Here is a 20,246-nt window from a genome sequence, read left to right on the forward strand (position 1 = left end):
TTGGATGGTTGAAGTGGAGGATTACATCGGGCTTGTTGTGTGACAGAAAATTACCCCTCAAACCTAAGGAAAAATTCTATAAGATGGTAGTTAGGCCTACAATGCTTTATGGTGCTGAATGTTGGCCATTAAAAGAGAAGCATAATACTAAGGTAAGTGTGGCAGAGATAAGGATGCTCAGGTGGATGAGTGGCTTTACCCTTAGAGATAGGATACGAAATGAGCATATACGTGAAAAGGTTGGAGTAGCTCCAGTAGGAGATAAGATTAGAGAGAGTCGCCTTAGATGATTTGGTCACATAAAATGGCGGCCTTCCAATGACCCGGTTAGGAGAGTAGAGGTATTAGAATTGACTTATGTTAAGAAAGGTAGAGGTAGACCTAAAAAGACTTGGTTATAAAATATTAGGAATGACCTTTCTTTATTAGATTTAAACGAGAATTTGACCTTTAATAGGACAATGGAGAAAAAGAATTCATGTAGCCGACCCCACGTACTAGGATAAAGGCTTGATGTTTTTGTTGTTGTTGTTATATTTCATTTGTATTATATATGTATATAATATTATAAGATATTGTATATGATATAATATACTTAATATATATTATATCATAAGAAGAGAGGAAGAGAGGAGTCGAATTAGGTATGATTGGGTTCAGCTAGAGTACTCGTCAAAGGAAAATAGTCGAACAGTAACAAAGAAGCAGAAGGAACCACTCGTATAATATCTATACCTCCTGCAAAGCAACAAAGCCGAATAGCAATGAAGGGGCTGAAGTCGGACAGCAACGAACGAGTCGAGGAAGCAACTCGTGCGATCTCCGCACCTCTTGCAAAGGAAATAAGTCGAACAACAATGACTAAAGGAGAAGATAAAAGGCGGACCCTCCCCCATTTCTCCTCTTACAGAATGAAGCCGCACAGCAAGGAAGAAGCTGAAAAGCGACACGTGTGATCTATCCCATCCTGCGAAGCAAGGAAGTCGAACAGCAAGGAGGGACCGGAAGAAGCGACTCGTGCAATCTCCGCACCTCTAGCGAAGCAACGGAGCCAAACAACAACGACGAAAAGAGAAGATGAAGGGCAAACCCTAGACTCCTGCGAAGAAACGAAGTCGAAGAACAACGTTGGAGTCGAAGGAGAGAAGCGAGCGAGCGTAATAATCTTCCTTCTGAATTCCTTCGTTCTTTTTATTTGATTGCATTGTCGAATAGTAGTTATGGGAACGAAACATTGTGTCGTTTGGCAATATTTGTCGTGAGGTGAGGCCGACAGAGGCAACAAAGAGACGTTTCGGTTTCTCTCTATATTTTTTTTATTATTGTTATTATTTTTTTTTAAATCAGTCAACAAATTGCCTCCCAACGAATATGTTGTGTGATTTTTACACAATGGATTCGTTATGTTATTCTTTCAATATTCTCTTAAGGTCTATGGGCAAATAAAATTTGTACATATTCATTCATTAGATTTGTTAAACATGTATTTAGCTCAACCCTTAGGTTTATGAGCATGAAAGGTTTAAAGGTTCGGCTCTTAGGCTTATTGAACCTATGGAGTTTAACTTTACCCTTAGGTTTATGAGCATAAAACTATTTTTAGAGGTTCGACCCTTAAACTTGTTGAACTTATACATTTAGCTCGACCCTTAGGTTTATGAGCATAAAAGATTTGTAAGATTCGGCCTTTAGGCTTATTGAACCCGTGGATTTAGCTCGACCCTTAGATTTATGAGCATAAAAGATTTTAAAGTTCGACCCTTAAGCTTATTGAACTTTGTGAATTTAGCTCGACCCTTAGGTTTATGAGTAATAGAAGATTTCAAAAGTTCGACCCTTAGGCTTATTAAGCTTTGTGAATTTAGCTCGACCCTTAGGTTTATGAGCATCGAAGATTTCAAAGTTCGGCCTTTAGGCTTGTTGAACTTTTGTGAATTTAGCTCGACCCTTAGGTTTATGAGCACTAGATGATTTTAAAATTCCCTTATTTTTTTTGGTAAAAGGTATAAATTTTCCTCCTAACTTCTCAGAAAGGGATTGAGTTTATCTCTTGTATTGCAGGGGAATACAAAATTTTCTCCTGACTTTTAGGAGGGAATTGAATTTATCTCTTGCATTTTAGGAGAATATAAAAATTTCCCCATGACTTTCAGGAGGGAATTGAATTTATCTCCCTCCTTATAGGAGAATATAAAAATTATCTCCATTCTTTCAGGAGGGGATTTGAGATTTGTTTAGGTAAATTTGCACACATAACATCTTTATGTGTAATATTTTTTTAAATACTGACCATTTATTAGTCGCATGGGTATTTGAACTTTTATGTTAATGAGTTGATAGGCTCCTCCTTCATATACTATTTCAATGATGAAGGATCCTTTCCATATTGGATTAAATTTGTCGCCAAGGCGACGGTGAGATATTATAGGTCTTCGACAAATTAGAATAAGTTCACCTTCTTTGAAGCTTCTAGGACGAACAATTCTATCATGGGCCCTAGTCATTCTTGCTTTGTAAGATTCTAGACTTTATTGAGCCAAACGTCTATCTTCATCAAGAGTTTCAAGTTCTTCAAGTCATAGAAAATCATTTTCTTCTTTAGTTAATTTGTATTAAACAGCAATACGAAGAGATGACAACTAGACCTCCTGGGGTAATATTGCCTCAATTCCAAAAACTAGAGAATATGGGGTAGCTTGCGTTGCAGTTTTATAAGTGATATGATACGCCCAGAGAGCTTATGTCAACTTATCGTGTCATTCTCTTTTATTTTTAGAAAGAATTTTCTTGAGTAATTTTACCAAGGTTTTATTAAAAGCTTCCGTAAACCATTGGCTCTTGGATTGTATATCGAATTGAGCAATTTTACCAAGGTTTTATTAAAAGCTTCCGTAAACCATTGGATCTTTGATTGTATATCGAAGAATAACGCCAATCTATTTTATGTTGTTTGATAAATTTGTAAATTTTAGCACTTTTAAATATCGTACCATTGTCAGATATAACTCGACGTGGTACTCCAAATCGATAGACAAAAATATCTCGAAAGAATTTCATCACATTGCCTGATTTAACTTCTCATAAGGTAATTGCTTCAGCCCATTTTGAGTAGTAAGTGGCAGCTAGGATGAAAACTGATATACTAAAGAAGATGGTGGTTCTATAAGACTTATTATATCAGTACCCCAGCTTTCAAATGGCCATGACGCTACTGTAGGGTGTAGCAGATTGGAAGGTCGATACATGATATCTCCATGCACTTGACATTGATGACATTTCTTAGCATGGTCGATACAATATTGAACCATACTTGGCCAATAGCATCTCATACGCTTGATTTTGATTTTCATTTTTGATCCAGATTGGTATGCACCACACAATCATTCATGTACTTCACTTATGACTTTTTGGGATTCATCAAGACCTAATCATCGTAGCCCTATTTGATCAAATGATCTATGATATAATGTATCATTCACGAAAGCATATCTTAATGCTCTGCGTGATATTTGTGAAACCATAGATTTATTTTCGGGCAATATCCCTTCCTTGAAATATCTGATAAATGGATCTCTCCAATTATTTTCATCAAATATAGCTAGGCTCTCTTGCATTTCTTTGCTTTCATCATTTTGTATAACAGCTGGAGTTAATGCATGCCTATTTTGAATAGTTATGAGAATTGGATTCTCCAGCGGATTTGCTAGTTTTTTTGGCTAGTTTTTCTAATGCATCAGCTTTGTCATTTTCATTATGCGTAATTCTAGTGAGAGTTACCTAAGGAATTTGATATAGGAGTTTTAGTGCATACTCATGATATGAGATCAATTCAGACTTATTGATTTTGAAATCACCTATTATTTGTTTGAATATGAGTTAAGAATCTCCATATATATGAATTTTCTCAATTTTCATATTAATCGCTAACTCAATGTCTGCTATTAAGGCTTCATATTCAGCCTAATTATTAGTGCGAGACTTTGTTAAGCTGTAAGAATATCGAAGTATTCCTTTTTGTGATGTAATGAATATAAAGCTGATACCCACTTGAATTGTCAAAAATTCAGGAGGCTTAACTGGTTTTATTAATGAAGCACCATCGAAATAGTGTTCTCATTCTTGCAAATTTTCTCCATCTTTCACTTCAAGTGATTGCTCATTTAGCAATTCATCATTGAGTGGAGAATCTGCAAGTAAAGGATGGACTGCTAGAAAATCAGCTAGAGCTTATCCTTTCACTGTTTTTTATGGCATATATGTTATGTCAAATTGCATCAGCAAGACAGCCCTTTTAGCTAGACGACCAGTGAGAGTGTGTCTAGTCATTAAAAATTTTAATATATCCACTTTAGATATTAAAGTGATTTTATGATATAATATATAATGCCAGAGTTTTTGGGTGGCGAAGATCAATGTTAGTACTCACAAACAAGAGTAACAAATATTAGAGGGTGTAACAAATATTGTTTTATGCTATCAAATGCCTCCTGACATACTTCATCCCATATAAAAGATATAATTTTCTTCATTAGGCGTGCGAATGGTTTACATCCACCTAAAAGGTTAGATATAAACCTCCGAATATACGTTAATCTACCCTGGATTGAACGAAGTTGTATTAAAGTTTTTGGAGGTGGCATTTCCACCATTGCCTTAATTTTAGAGGGGTCTATTTCGATTCCTCTATGATGCACAATAAATTCAAGAAATTTTCCGAATGTAACACCGAAGTACACTTTAATGGATTCATTTTTAAATTGAATTTTCGAATTATTTCAAATATAATCTTAAGATTATTTGCATGCTCATGTTAAACTTTGTTTTTTACAACCAAATCATCAACATAACATTCAACATGTTAATGAATTAGATCATCGAAGATTCGAGTTATCGCCCTTTTGTAGATTGCTCCAACATTTTTCAAGCCGAATGGCATCACCTTGTAACAATATATACCGACGGGAGTACGGAATGAGGTAAGTTTTTCATCCTCTGAATTCATTTTGATCTGATTCTAGCCTGATGATCCATCCATGAATATGAATATGTCATGAATCGATGTGTTATCAACCATAAGTTATGCATTGGGCAATGGGAAATTATCATTTGGGCATACTTTATTCAAATCTTGGTATTCTATACAGATATGAATTTGCCCGTTCTTTTTCTATACTAGAATAATATTGGTGATCCAATCATCGTACTTCTCTTCTCGGATAAAATCAACTTCAATAAGCTTCTTGATTTCAACAATAACTTGTTCTTCAATTTTAAGTCGCATTCGCCTAGATGCTTGCTTGACAGGCGGTATCCTGGTATCGATGAAGAGTTTATGCACTGCCACCTCCAGTGATAATCAAAGCATTTCATTGTAGTTCCATGCGACACAGTCTTTGTATTTGAGAAGTAACTTTTTTAACTCCTCTGCTTTATTGTGGAAGATTCACACTAATAAAGGTTGACTTTGGATTTTCTTCGGTACCCAAATTTATCTCCTTGAGTTTATCCATAGTAGTCTAACCACCTTCTTTGAATTCCTTTGGAGCTTCTTTCAGATCTACTATTAGATATTCAGCTTGATTTTCGAGTTCTAGTGGTCCCTTCTCCTTGTTTATTATGTTGTTGGAGGTTGCATACGTAAGACGTGGACGTCGAGGATATTCAAGATAATTGTAGGATGCTGCTCGTGTGAGACATAATTGTCGAGCATATCCAAGCCCCTATATTGTAGACAAACCATGGAAAATAGGTTTTTGTGCATGCTCGTTATGCCATAATTCTCTTAAATAACAAGCTCGTTTATTTGTTTGCACGAAAAAGATATTTCTCTCCATGAGCTTTCTCAAGATGGGTGGAGGATATTGAGGAATAATTATCCACATATCTTCATAGTCTGATGTAGGACTAAATGCTTAAAATGAATGTAAAAGAATTTGCACGATTTATTGGTAAGAGCAATTGAGATTAGAACTATTAGCATATTAAACGAACAAATAAAACATAAGAGCGGTCACTTCCATTTAGGCTAAGTTGCACGCTAAGTACTTGGATTATCAAAACAATATTGAAAATCAATTCATGCAAATAGAATAACCTTCAAAAAAATCCCTAATCTAACAATAAGATTATGAGCAAATAAAGTGCACTCAATCCTACGTTTACTAAGCTTTGACAATGGCGAAACAAAATCCTATGTTTACTAAGCTTAGGCAAAGGTGAAGCTCAGCTCCTTGTGAATCTCCATCACCTACAAGATTTGGGGGATTAGAAAAGTAAATAGAAAGGGGAAGAAGTTCACCCTTATCAAACCTGGAAACAAGTAGGCGAGGGGGTGACGAAGTTCGTTGTAGCTCCTCTTGAAGGTTCAACTGGAACGGAAGAAGTCTCTTCCAAGCATCGAAGTGTTGAATGTAGTGATCCTGTGCTTTCCTTGAAGAATCCTTTGAGAAAAAGAAGTTTCCCTCAAGAATTGGAGTAGGAGAAGGCAAGAGAGGGGTGGTCGGGCAAGGGGAGAAGAACAAGGTGCAAGAGTTTTGACTTCAGATTTTGAATGGGTAGGTGGAGGGAAAATAACTTGGGAACGAATCCTCCAACAATATCTCTGATTGAGATTAATTGAGGAAGAGAAAGGGGAAGGAGGGGCGGCAGGATTGAGAAGGGAAGGAGCTTTATTTCTTACCACAAAGAGAAGTTTACTTAGGGAAAGAAATCAAGTAGGAGGAGGCTTGGAAATTTCGGCCAAGTGTGGGGGGTGAGAATTTGGAAATATTCTAAAGAGGAAAATTGGGTTTTGGGAAAGGATTCCAAAACAAATCCTAAGGGGACCGGCGACATTAAAGGTCTAGGAGGGAATAAAGGGGAGGGATTGAAAGTTTCCTAATTTTGGTTTAGGAATTCGGAAATGTTTCAATTAATTCCTCATGAATTTAAAATTCAAATGGGTTTATATTTAGAAACTTCCCTAAAATAAGGAAAGAAAATTTCAAATTCAAAATATTTGAATTTTGAAATTGGATCTTCCCAAATCAAGAGCATTTATTTATGGAAAGTATCAAACAAAGATTTAAATTTTGGAGGGAGGGGAAGGAAGTTGAGGCCGGTGGCTAGGTGGGTGAGCTGTGGCTGGGGTGAGGGGATAAGGGGTCGTTTGAACCCTGGTCAATTTCGGATTCGACTTGAACCCAACCCGTGACCCGAAATTGACACCCCTAGCCATAATAATTCAAAGTCTCCTACCCAACAATACCTATGTTGGAATCTTTTAAAGAAAGATCTCATTCAGAGACGTTTAAAACAATCTCATTTAAAGATATTCGAGGCTTTTCAAAATAGTCTTCGGAATGAAATGATAACATCCAAGCAGCTCTCATTCATGCGGGATAACATTTGAGAGAATGATGAGAAGTAGGATAAAAGCATTGGAAGAATATGCTCGCCCCTTTGTTCTTAATGAAATTTTTGGTAATTAGCTCTTCGTAACGATTCAAATAAGCATTCTCCTAATGATGATTGCAAAGGTCTTTAAATGAAGTAAATATTTAGATTTAGAAGGACAAGAGGAGAATGAGTGTTTGGAGGTTCTCCACTCTCACGCATTTGACGATATAGGAGATTTTAAAGATCTCAATTAGTCAATTATTTTGATTAATCTTAATCAGTTAATTATTATTAAATATTAATTAAATAAATTAGTTAATTAATATTTAAAAGTCAATTTTAATATTTTAGTTGAATCAACATTCAAATTGAATTTCCTTCTAGATTTTTAAGAAAATTTCGACAGCCTCCCAACGTCACGTCACCTCTCCACCAAGGGAGAAATCGGGACGGCACTTGCCAAAATTTCCTCCTACCTGGACCTAAGGTCAACGAAGTAGGGCCTTCGAATTAAAACCATCCAGATCGGATCTAAGATACGACGGCCCGAGGTTTTCAAATTTAAAACCATCATACCCGGATTAAAAATTGACGGCGTATGGTCTTCGAATTAGAAATCTTCCTACCTCTTCGAATTAGAAATCTTCCTACCCAGACCTAAGGTCGACAGCATATGGTCTTCGGATTAAAACCATCTCGGCCGAACCTAAGGTCAACGACGTGAGGTCTTCAACACCAGCTTGAAAATCTTTTTCTCCTTTTATTTTATTCATTTTATTTCATTTTTATTATATATGTATATAATATTATATGATATAATATACATAATATATATTATATCATAAGAAGAGAGGGAGAGAGGAGTCCAATTAGGTATGATTGGGTTCGGCAAGAGTAGTCGTCGAAGGAAAACAGTCGAACAGTAACAAAGGAGCCAAAGGAACCACTCATATAATCTCTATACCTCCTGCAAAGCAACAAAGTCAAACAACAATGAAGGGGGCCGAAGTCGGACAGCAATGAACGAGTCGAGGAAGCAACTCGTGCGATCTCCGCACCTACTGCGAAGGAAACAAGCCGAACAGCAATGACTAAAGGAGAAGATGATTGGCGGACCCTCCCTCCTTTCTCCTCTTGCGGAACGAAGGTGTAATCTCCGCACCTCTGGCGAAACAACTGAGTCGAACAGCAACGACGAAAAGAGAAGAAGGGAGAACCCTAGACACCTCCTACGAAGCAACGAAGTCGAACAACAATGTTGGAGTCGAAGGAGCAAAGCGATCGAGCGTAATAATCTTCCTTCTGAATTCCTTCGTTCTTTTTATTTGATTGCTTTGTCGAATGGTAGTTATGGGAACAATCATTGTGTCGTTTGGCGATATCTGTCGTGAGGTGGGGCCGGCATAGGCAACAAAGAGATGTTTTGGTTTCTCTCTATTTTTTTTATAATTTTTTTTTAATAAGTCAACAACTATTTTTGAAATCCCGCTCTGATTTCAATTGAAACTACGAGATGTGCCAAGAGGGAGGTGAATTGGTATTTTTGAAACAAAGAACAAAGCCTAAACAGGAGTTTTTATTTTTTTTGTAATTTTTAAAAAATAACTTATCTAATTTGAAGCGAAAGCTAGTGATTAAAACACGATTGCAATAGTTGTGATAAAATTTTAAATGACACAATAGAGTTCTAAAATTAGATTCTTACCAAGCAGTTATAGCAGATATAAGATGCAAAAACAAAATAAAATGCGGTAAATGAAAAAAGCGCATCAAAAGATTTATAGTGATTCGGTCACTTGACCTACGTCCACTCCCCGGAGTCCTCAACTCCGGGAATTGCACTACTCAAAAGCAATTCTCCTTCTGCCCCCACACCAAAGCAGAGAAGCCTTTATACAAACTCACTTTCACCTTCTCCGGTGGCGGAGTGTCAGACGCTATGTCACCCTCCTGATGATAGCAATGGACCTCATTTTTCTCCCTCCTGGAAAAGGCAGAGGACCTTTGAGGACATTGACCTTGAAGGCTCTTCCCCTCGAGAGCTCCCACAAGATTCACCCAGGCCACAGGAGGAGCAAGCGTGCAGCAGGCTTGGAGCAACCGTGTAATCCCCTCATACTCCTCCCTCACAAACTCACCTTCTCCTTCCTCTCGCAAGCCCTAAATCCCTTCAAGAAGCTCCCTCTCAAGAGTTCCCCTCCTTTGTCACGTTCCTCTCTTTCTTCAAAAGACAAAAGCATTACTTAAATATCAGGCTCTAAGAAACCCCAAGAATTTCAATTTACTCATTTCTGTTCGTATAGTACGATCGCAGATGGTAAAATACGATCAGTTCAAAATAGCTTTCGTCATGGTACGAAGGAGTACGAATAGGCAACAATTCTCAAATACAACGTACAGTACGATACAAATGTCGTCCAGTACGATGAGGTAAACTTCTTCTATTCGTCCAGAAGGAACGCTAGGACAACCAAAATTCATCTATATTCATCGTATGGTATGATCCAACTCATACAGTACAATGTGGTAAAATATTCAGGTCATCCGGTACGATGTATACATTGTATAGTATGATTAGTTTAAAAATCAAGGTTTCGTCCGGTACGATCTTCGGGATGGCCAAAAATAACCTTGGTTCATCGTACGGTACGAACCGGGGCGTACAGTACGATCATCAATCATTAATTAAGCCTTGATTTAATTGACTAATCATAAGGGTTAATTTTAGTAAGTATTCAAATATTCGTGCAGTACGATTAGTTCAAAATTCAACGATTTAAAAATACGCTTAAATTAATCTGGCAGCTAAGGTTTCAAATTGAAAACGAATCGTACAGTATGATGATTATTGTACAATACAATTAGTTCACAGAAGATAGCTGTTGAGCCATAGTGTTTTGTACAGTATTATTTAAAATTGTACAGTACGATCTACAGAAAAAAATAATTTTTTTCCTTTAAAAAAAAACTCTCCATATGTGTGTGCGTGGTTACTCAGTTTGTATACACTTTTTATGGCCAGACTCAAGAAACAAAAAAAATAAAAAATACAATATGTTACAGACTCCTTCACATCCTATTCTACCCAGTCTCGAGTCTTTTGTTGTCTTGAGCAGTATATGATCTCCCTGAAATGTTAGTACTCACAGACGAGAGTAACATTCAAAATATTTAATGAAGAATAATACAATTCAATCAACATTATATGTGATCATCAAAATCTCATATTAGAGGTCATAAACTGCAACTTTTTTTTTGGTTTAGTATAGGTCAACAGTAATTAAGGGACATCCCAACTTATGAAATAGCCATGGTTTCTCTGAAAACCCTAGTTCGTGCCCAACAAGGGGAAGGAGGGCATTCTTGATTGAGCTCCAGAGTTTGGAGAGAGGAGAGACAAAGGATAAAGAGGACATTCCAGACATGGTCCAACCACTTCTTTAGTAGTTCAGGGAGATATTTCAGCTTCCCCAAGGATTTCCACCCCCTCGGGAGCACGAGCACTCTATCATTCTGAAGGATGGAGTCTTTTCCATTAGTGTCTAGTCATATCGCTACCCTTAGATCCAGAATGATGAAATTGAGAGATTGATTAGGAAGATGCTTCAAGATGAAATTAATAAGCCCAGTATAAGCCCTTTCTCTAGTCCTGTAATGTTGGTGAAAAAGAATGATCGAAGCTAAAGGTTTTGTGTAGACTATCGTGCCGTGAACAAGGAAATTATACCAGAAAAGTTTCGCATATCAGTCATTAATGAGTTATTAGATGTGTGTTATTCTCCAAGATCGACTTGAAATCCATATACCACCGACCAGAATGTGACCAGGCGACACCCACAAGATAGCTTTTCGAACACACAAGGGACACTATGAGTTCTTGGTGATATCTTTTGGCCTCACTAATACACCGGCCACCTTTCCATCTGAGGGAGATCACTTAGAGCATTTGGGAGTTGTGTTGTTCACTTTAAGAGATCCCTCTTTATTTTTCAATAAGAAGAATTGTTCTTTCGCCCAATCCAAAGTGGAGTATTTAGGGTATGTGATATCTCAAGAGGGAGTGGTAGCTGACTAGAGTAAGATCGAGGCCATGCTTAGATGGCCCGTGACTAAGACTTTAAAGGAGCTAAGAGGATTCTTGGGACTCATTGGCTATTACCAAAATTTTTTTAAAAGATACGGAACAGCTCAAGAAGGGTAACTTCAACTGGGGACAGTCAGCCATCCCAGCTTTTGAGGTGTTGAAGAAGGCTATAACCATTATGCTAGTAATAGCTCTTCCAGATTTTAGCCAGCCCTTTCTAGTTGAGATAGATGCCTCGCGTTTTGGGTTTGGAGCAGTGCTCATGCAGAACTAGAGACCAATTGCCTATTTTAGTCAGGTGTTGACGTCCATGGCAAGGCTCATGTCGATCCATGAGAGGGAGTTTATGGAAATCATGTTGGCCATTAAAAAATGACAGCCTTATTTATTGGGAAGACATTTCGTCGTCAAAATTGAACAGAGGAGTTTGAAGTACTTGTTGGAGCAAAGAATAGTCATTGAGGAGCATCAAAGGTGGCTTTCCAAATTATTGGAATATGACTTCGAGACTCTGTACCAACTTGGATTTGAAAATAAAACAGCATATGGTTTATCCAGGTGCGTGAGGGAACCACAAATGATCGCATTGTATGTGCCCTTGGTGGTTGATTGGGAAGCACTAAGGAGAGCGAATGAACAGGATACAGGGTTGAGAAAAATTAGGGAGGAGTTGGCAAAAAATAAGGACAGCCATCTGGTATATTCAGTGCTGGAACAAAAGTTGCTTCATTATGGGCGTTTTGTGCTTCCAAATACCTCTTCTTACATTCTCTGCTTGCTTTAGGAGTTTCATTGGACGGCCATTGGCTGGCATTCAGGGGCTAAAAAGACATATCGCCAGATCTCTGCAGAATAGTATTGGGAGGGTATGTAAAAGGATGTCGAGAAGATGTGGCTAGCTGTGATATAAGCCAGAGGTATAAGTATCTAGCTATGTCTCCAGGAGAGCTCCTCCAACCGCTAGCTTTGTTAGAAAAGGTGTGTGAGTATGTGATCATGGGCTTCATTGAAGGACTGCTAAAGTCAAAAAAATACACTATAATACTGGTGGTACTAGATCGGTTAAGTAAATATGCTCATTTTATTCTCCTTCGCCAACCTTACACAACAGTAACAATATCCATGGTTTTCATGAGGGGGTAGTAAGACTACATGGGATCCTGGAATTGATTGAATCGGATCGAGACAAGATTTTTTTGAGCAAGTTCTGAAAGGAATTGTTCAAAATGCAGTGCACCATTTTGAAAAGGATCTCAGCTTATCATCCTCAGACGAACGAACATACAAAGGTGGTCAATTATAGTGATGTCAGATACACCAAAGTTGTGGGTGAAATGGTTGGCTTGGGCAGAGTATTCGTATAACACTTTCTATCATTCGGCAGCTCAAACTACACCGTTCGAAGTGTTATACAGAAGAGATCCACCTCGCTTCATACCGGTGGCTTCAAAAGAGCAGTACTTGGAGGACAGAGACGAGATCTAAGAGAAGTTGAAGGGGCATTTGTTGAGAGCTCAACAAATTATGAAGTGGAAGACAGATGCTCAAAGGAGAGACATTCAGTTTGAGGTGGGGGACGGGTTTTACTTAAAGCTTCGTCCTTACAGATAGAAAACTTTGGCAAGGAGATTGAATGATAAGTTATTGCCCCAATATTTTGGTCCATACAAGATAGCGGAGCTCATTAGGGTCGTGGCATATCGCCTACAGTTACCGCCATCATTAGCCATCCATCCGGTATTTCATGTGTCCTAGTTGCGAGGAGTGATAGGAGAGCACAATCCATCTTCTTCACTTCCCCCGACCTTGACGGACAACATGGAGATGTTATTAGAACCATTGGAGGTCAAAGGAGTGCAAAAGGGAGTAACAGGAAGCAAAGAAGTGTTGATCAGGAAGGACCTACCAAAGCACAAGGCCACATGGGAGTCCTATCATATTATTTAGCAGCAGCTCCCTAAAACGTTAATTCATTATCTGGGAAGAGGAATTAAGGAAGAGATTAATTATAAAGGATTTCCTAATTGAAAATCAAATTGAAGAGGAAAATATATTAGGAAAGGGGGGCTGATTAGGAAGGGATTAATTAGGAATGATTTCCTAATTGAAATTCAAATTGCAGAGGGAAATATATTAGGAAAAGGAGTTGATTTAGGAGGGAAGTAGGAGAAGCTTATTTAAGGCTAAGTTTATGGTTTATTTTGTTTTATGCATAATTTGATTGGAGAGTTATTGGAGTTGTCTTTTCACGAGTGCTTCCTAGCAGCATCTAGGTGGTTTGAAAGAGCTGATCTACCCCTCGAATTGTAGATCACATGTATCTTGCTTTCTTATTGAAGTTATAATAAAAAATCAGCCACCTATATTCGTATTTCTATAATTTTTCCATTGTGGGTTTGTTATTTTTGTCTCCAAAGCGTATCAGACAACTACCACATGTGATTTTGGATTGGGTTGAAATCACATTAGCAGAGAAAAATTAATAAATATAGAATCAATTAATTTGTATGATCTGTCGCATCATTCAGATAAATTCCAGTAAGGCATGACCAGAACATTTTGGGGCATGACAAGAACAATATTAGTGGGACAGGAATCCAACAATCAACTGACATGTTTAATAGGATCCAAAGCATGTTATTAGAGCAAAATAATAAACATGGCTACACGACATAATACTATCACCATATATTATTAGAGCAAAATAATAAACATGGCTACAAGACAGAACACTTCTCCTTTCACGTTTCATTTTATATTGTTAGAAAATCATGCAGTAAATTTGAACTTATATTAAATAAGAAGGACTGAGAATGAGGAATAGGCATATAAGACATAATACTATCACCATATGATTAGTATAATACCTGCATCAGTTGCATGACACCTAGATCAAACATCCACAATCCAAGCCGTGATGCAGCAACTCCACCCATCAGCATCCATGCTGAAGTAATGCTGTTGTTTATCCAAATGGACGCCAAACATGCTAAAAGGAAACACCACTGAAGCAAAAGCATCAATCACCACATTTTTCTTCTCCATGAGTTGAAAAATAAGAGAAAATACAATAGCAAGGTCATGTAATCCTGGCTACAACATAAACCAAAGGACGCTAATTTACTAAATTTGACACAATGACCAATTTGTTTTCTTCTACGAGTAAAGGATACCAACCATCTATGTTTTCCTATTAGATTATGCAACTCAATACATGCAGCACAAATATTGATCTCCCATTTTTGGTTTTTCACAAGTCACTGGAAAAGTGTTCTAAAGAATCTTTCCAACAAGAAGTTTTAAGGAACAGATAATAAAGATTTTGGATTTCCTAAAAACATCAATCAGGGAATTTTAGCATGCTTTAAAAATATAAATGTAGAAGCAATTGATTTTTTCAAGCATTAGAAAATAAGAATTCAAAATAATCACCATGCACAGCTTCCTTAAACCAACAATTAGTTAGCTAAACCTTTAGAAAATTAAAAAAATATTAAATATATGTGAAAAAATATTTCACCAAAACTACAAATATCCCGCAAAAACATAAGACAAGAGAAGAAAGAACACATAATACATAAAACGTGGTGATAAGAGTTGCTCAAGCTTTAATTTTTCAGTCAAATTTTGGCCTTTCATATCTTGAAGAGCTCAAAGATATCAAATGATTCTTTTTCACTTTCCATCTAAACAGGGTTATGAGAGCGATAGCCAATAACATACATAGAAGAGTTACCTGAGTCCATATAGACCATAGTCCAGTCCGTAGTGTTGAAATTCGAGAATGCACTATTGGATAAACAACGGTTGCCATTATTCCTATAATGGCACTAATCCCCCGTGCTATGCCAATTACATAGGCCGGAATGCCTTTCCACTCCAATGTCGCTGTCATTAGTGTCCCAAAACTGGCAAGACAAACAAACGCATAATTATCATTTGTTTTTCCCATAGACAATTTGGCTGATTTTGGCCATATGAGAAATTTCATGAGAACATTATCCAGTAGCATAGGTTTATGTATATATATATATATATATATATAACATTACCAAAAACAAAAATATTTATGTCCTGATCTACATGATAATATCAAATGCTAAATTTGTTAAGGTGAGTCGAATTTGTCTAAGTTAGGCAAATTTGATGGAAATTTGCAAGTTTATACTCATCAAGAATGTGTAGCAAATAAATGATAAACAAGTTTAGTTTAGTTTCATTATTTGATTGCTATTTAATTTTGTAGCATGTTTTCAATTTTAAGTGTTTAAATATGTCTATACTGGCGTGCCTATGAGAACATGTTTTCTCTTTTATTATGATATCCTTAGTCTGCTGCACCTTTGGTTTGGTTTGGTTTAAGTGGATGTGTCGGTACGGGATGTTGTTGATTTTATGATCTCATGGACAAGTTTTATTGAAGCTAGTTAATTTGGCTGCTAATAAAAGAGATCAGGTTTTTTAAGACTTCATGATCAGTAGTAATGGCTATAGCTTTCATTCTTGTAGAAGTGTTCAATCCCTACCGCAACATCCGTTCATGGTCCTTGTAAGGTAGTAACGGCTCTTGCAGTGACTTACTGACTTGGAATTTCTGGCTCCCATAGAAACTTGCAATCTTGGTGGCTCTTGTGGTGACTTACAATCACTATCGGAATTTTGGATCCTATAGTGATTTGCGTGTTTACCCTATAGACTGGAAGTTACCGACTATGCTGAGAACCGAAACTTGAACATATACCAATAATAAGTGAACATAAGAGGCAACTCGGACTTTGGATTTCAAGTTTTATTTTGAAGCTTATAAATAAAATAATTTTAAGGCGTGAAGAAAAAATTTTAGCTTAATAAGCTTCCCTCTTCTATTCAATATTGTGTGCTTGAATGGATGTTTGTACTTTCCATTGCAATGCACCTATGATGCACAGACATGGATATGCCACAACATAGACATGGGGACACGTCATTGAAAATATAGGACTCGGACACATGTTGTACACATTATTATAATTTTTATATTTTAAACATAGTGTATAAAAATTGAGTAAGTATAATATTAAAAATAATTTAGAAATAATTAGTCATTTAACTAGAATTTATGTTTAAAATAATTAATATAAGGATGTCAAGAATCAAGATCTCATGTCGTATATCAGGCATTGAGAGAGGAAATGACAATGCCGAGATTCAAGCATTAGTATTATGTAGTAAGTATCGAGTGCAGATGTCAAGAGGACGTCTGTCGTCAATTTTGAGAGGATGTTGGTTGTTGATGTTAAGATGACGTCGAACAAAAATAAGTTGTCAAGTTACGGTGGAGAAATTGCTAGTGTCGAGCATCAATTTCAAGACAATGTCAAACTTTGATGTCAAAATAGTTTTAAAATATCGATGTTGGCACGACATCATGCTTCGATGTTGTAACGACAAAAACTTCGATGTTGATATGACATCTGATATTATTATGAAACCAAAGTCGTGCCCACCAAATAGAATTGAAAATGAGAATATTTGATGAATGGGGTATTAAGCACGGGAGATTGATTTGGTGATGTGGATAGGAAATAAAAATTTAGATTTTATAGTTTAAATAAATAAAAATTGTATTTGATATTCTTTTTATTGGACATATTTTTGGCGTGTCCAACAAGTGTTAGAGGGGTGTCTGACATGTGTCGTGTCGGATATGTGTCGGACACTGCACGCCTCTTTGAGGATAAGTGTCGGTGCATCATAACAATGCACATGTGGCTATTAAGGGTGTATGTGAGCCGAGCTGACTCGAGAGCCGGCTCGAGCTCGACTCATTTATAGGCTCGCAAGCCGAGCTTATTGAGCTCACGAGTCGAGCTTGAGCTCAAACCCGTCGACTCGAGCTCAAACTCGAGCATCTTTATTAAACAAGCTCGAGTTTGAGCTTGGTAAAGCTCGGCTCGCGACCCGGCTCGAATCACTATTAATAATTTTAAATAATTTTTTCATTTAATAAATTTGAATATTAGTGAAAATGAATCAAAAAAAAAAAATTAAATCCCACCTAAAATCGAGCGGATTGGCGGACGACTCGAGAAGTGAGAGAGACAAGTGATCTCATTTATGGGCTCGAGGAGGACCCGCAGAAGACAATCGGACCGCACTAAGCCCGAGGGGGAACTGCAGGACTCAAACGCGCTCGACGACGAGCCCGTGAGGACTACAAGAATCGGACGCAAAGGCGGACGACTGCTAGACTCGAACCCTAGCGAGGCTCGCGAGCCAGATTGAGCTCGTATACAGTGAGACGAGCTGGAGTTCGAGCTTGCCTATTGAGCTTGAGTTCAAGCCGACTTTCTTACTAACGAGCCGAGCTCGATAGTGTCAATACTTGACTTGACTCAACTTATTTCCACCCCTAGTGGCTACAAATCTCTAAGAGAGGTCATATCCTTCAATTGGCAGAAGGGCTAATTTTTTTTTTTTTTTTTTTCTGATTACATTCCTTGTTCTCTTTACTTACATATAATTCAATATTGTTATTTACAAGCATGTTTGAATATGGTCACATATGTTACCATTAGATTACCCTTTGTAGTGTGCATTTTAATTGACACACATTTTTGGTGGTTTTAATCGCTCAATGATTTTTTTTACCACCATTAAATTATCTTTTGACATAATTTTTTTGGTATTTTCTGGTTTGTATCAAAAGATGACAAGTTCTTTTAATTGGTAGTCTTTGGAACAACAAACTTCTAAAATTCATTTGCGCACATATTGCATCGTTTAATTTTAGTAGGGATCCAACACATTAAGATGATCTATAACAACTCAAGAACCTGTCTAACACATTCTGCAAAACGAATTTCCAAATCTCTATGGTTCAACCAAGACACATTTCAATGAATATTCCAAGGTTTAGACATTCTACTCAGAACATGTTTGATTAAAATAAAAGAAAAGTGCGAATGTAATTTTTTGTGGTATTATTAAATTTTGAGGACGCTTTCAAGGGTTAAATAAAAAAGTGAATCTTGTTGAATAAACAAACGGAACTAGTATTGTAAAAGATATTGAAAGGTTGGTAAAGCCAAGGAAGATGGAGGAAACCAACCTTAAGACACTGAAATAAAGCAAAGCCAAAGCTACTCCTGGAAGCACAACATCTTGATTAAAATAAACAATCCAGGCATCGAAGCTAAGTAGCTTTGACAAGCGTTCAGTGATTTTCCTTTTCCAATTAGTCCTTTCTTGTTCCAGGGTTCCTTCTTTAGAAATGTTAGTCAATTCCAATATTCGAGCTCCTAAAGAATCATTTGAAAAGACTTCTATTTTTCTGCTTTGCCTGTTTTCACTTAGAGCAGGAAAGCCATTGTACACAGTTATCCAAAGCCAATACTCTAACCATACTGATAAAATATTCCACAATGCTAGAATCACTGCCGATGCTACCAATGATACGAAGCTTATGATGAAGCCCGTCAAAACTGGTGCAAAAAGTTTGCATATTAAATCAATCCTTCTGATGATGGAGTTCATTCTTACAAGAACTTCAGGAGGTTGCCCGTTGGAAATAACAACTACCCTGAGATCCAATGGAAAAACGAAGTTTTTGAAACATTAAGCAACCAAATGATATCAGTATCGTCTGAATAAAGGACTATTGATTTTGAATTAAAATCTGCTTGCCATGACAGAAAGGAATTCAAAAAAATGAATAAGTTATCCAACAATATTCCATATAACAGCCTTTGCATGTTTGTGGGCTCCGAAAATTCGGCCTCGGTCTCCACTCGCTTTTCTTATTCGGCGAGGGAGTTTTAACGAACTAAGTTCCGAGGTAAATTTTGGAAGGCAGATGGGTTTGTAGATAAGACACTACCCAGAGATTTCGCCCTCATTTTGTGAGGATTTTATGATCTGAGTTCTGGTTTCCTATAGGCGCAAGCCCCTATAGTTAATTACCCCTCTCGATCACGAGAGAGAACTTTCGATTAAGGCTAGTCGTCAATCAGATACGTATAGAAATACGTGCATCTGGCATATAGTAGCAGCAATGGATTTAGATATTGGTAGAAATTGGATTTGGAAATTGGATTTTGATTTGGGTATTTGAGAACTGGATTTGGATTTGGGAATTTGGAGAATTTGATATTTAAAGTAGAAATTTCACCATCCTGCACTTAAAGCTGATGGTGGGGGAATGGATGATGGACCCGATCAAGATCCCATGGTTCCGTCATCCCGGGCCATCGTGGTCCCTGGTCTACTTAGTCAGAGGAGGTAGTCGACCCAACCTGACAGAAGGATCCTTGTCGGCAGCCATGGGTTGCTTCGTCCAAGGGAACCTTATAGACCGGGGTTGAATGTTTGTCTAAGGGGACAAATTTAAATCCACCTTAGCTAACAGAGGGCTTTGTGCCCTATCGATCATATCCTATTGATTCATATCTCAAGGATTTAACGCCATTAAGGAGCGTATTGGCTCTGGCCATAACCGCTATCTGTGGTGCCATTTGGCGGCAAAACCACTCGGTTCAGAGGGCCCCGGGTCATAACCGTTTACCTGCAGTGCCATTTGGCGGCGAAACTGCCGGTTAGAGGACACGTACCACGTCCTTACTGGCAAGAGATTGTTTGAGAATGGATCCTAGTAATATTTTTGACTAGGCATTTGGCTCTTTGTGAGCTAGAGTAAATTTGAATTTGTCCGCCTCGACAAACTGTTGCGGAGGGCGAATGGATTTTGCTTTAACTGCGTTGATGGATTTATTTCAATTTTAAATATTTTTGGGATTTTGGAATTTTT

The 20,246-nt window shown here is 37.4% G+C and overlaps 1 protein-coding gene across 2 annotated transcripts in view; it reads right to left on the bottom strand.

The window, feature by feature from the left end:
* Positions 1–20,246, bottom strand: part of LOC110092005 (solute carrier family 40 member 1) — an 86,067-nt gene that overhangs the window by 38,720 nt on the left and 27,101 nt on the right. For both annotated transcript variants that reach the window (XM_020816346.2, XM_028698251.1), the window contains exons 5-7: positions 18,552–19,022; positions 15,198–15,369; positions 14,329–14,466 (exon numbers count right to left, since the gene is read on the bottom strand). In XM_020816346.2, coding sequence (XP_020672005.1) covers positions 14,329–14,466; positions 15,198–15,369; positions 18,552–19,022 — 781 coding nt within the window. The remainder of the gene's footprint in view (positions 1–14,328; positions 14,467–15,197; positions 15,370–18,551; positions 19,023–20,246) is intronic.

The sequence above is a fragment of the Dendrobium catenatum genome, unplaced genomic scaffold (genome assembly GCF_001605985.2).
Source record: "Dendrobium catenatum unplaced genomic scaffold, ASM160598v2 fragScaff_scaffold_1058, whole genome shotgun sequence".
Classification (NCBI taxonomy): domain Eukaryota; kingdom Viridiplantae; phylum Streptophyta; class Magnoliopsida; order Asparagales; family Orchidaceae; genus Dendrobium; species Dendrobium catenatum.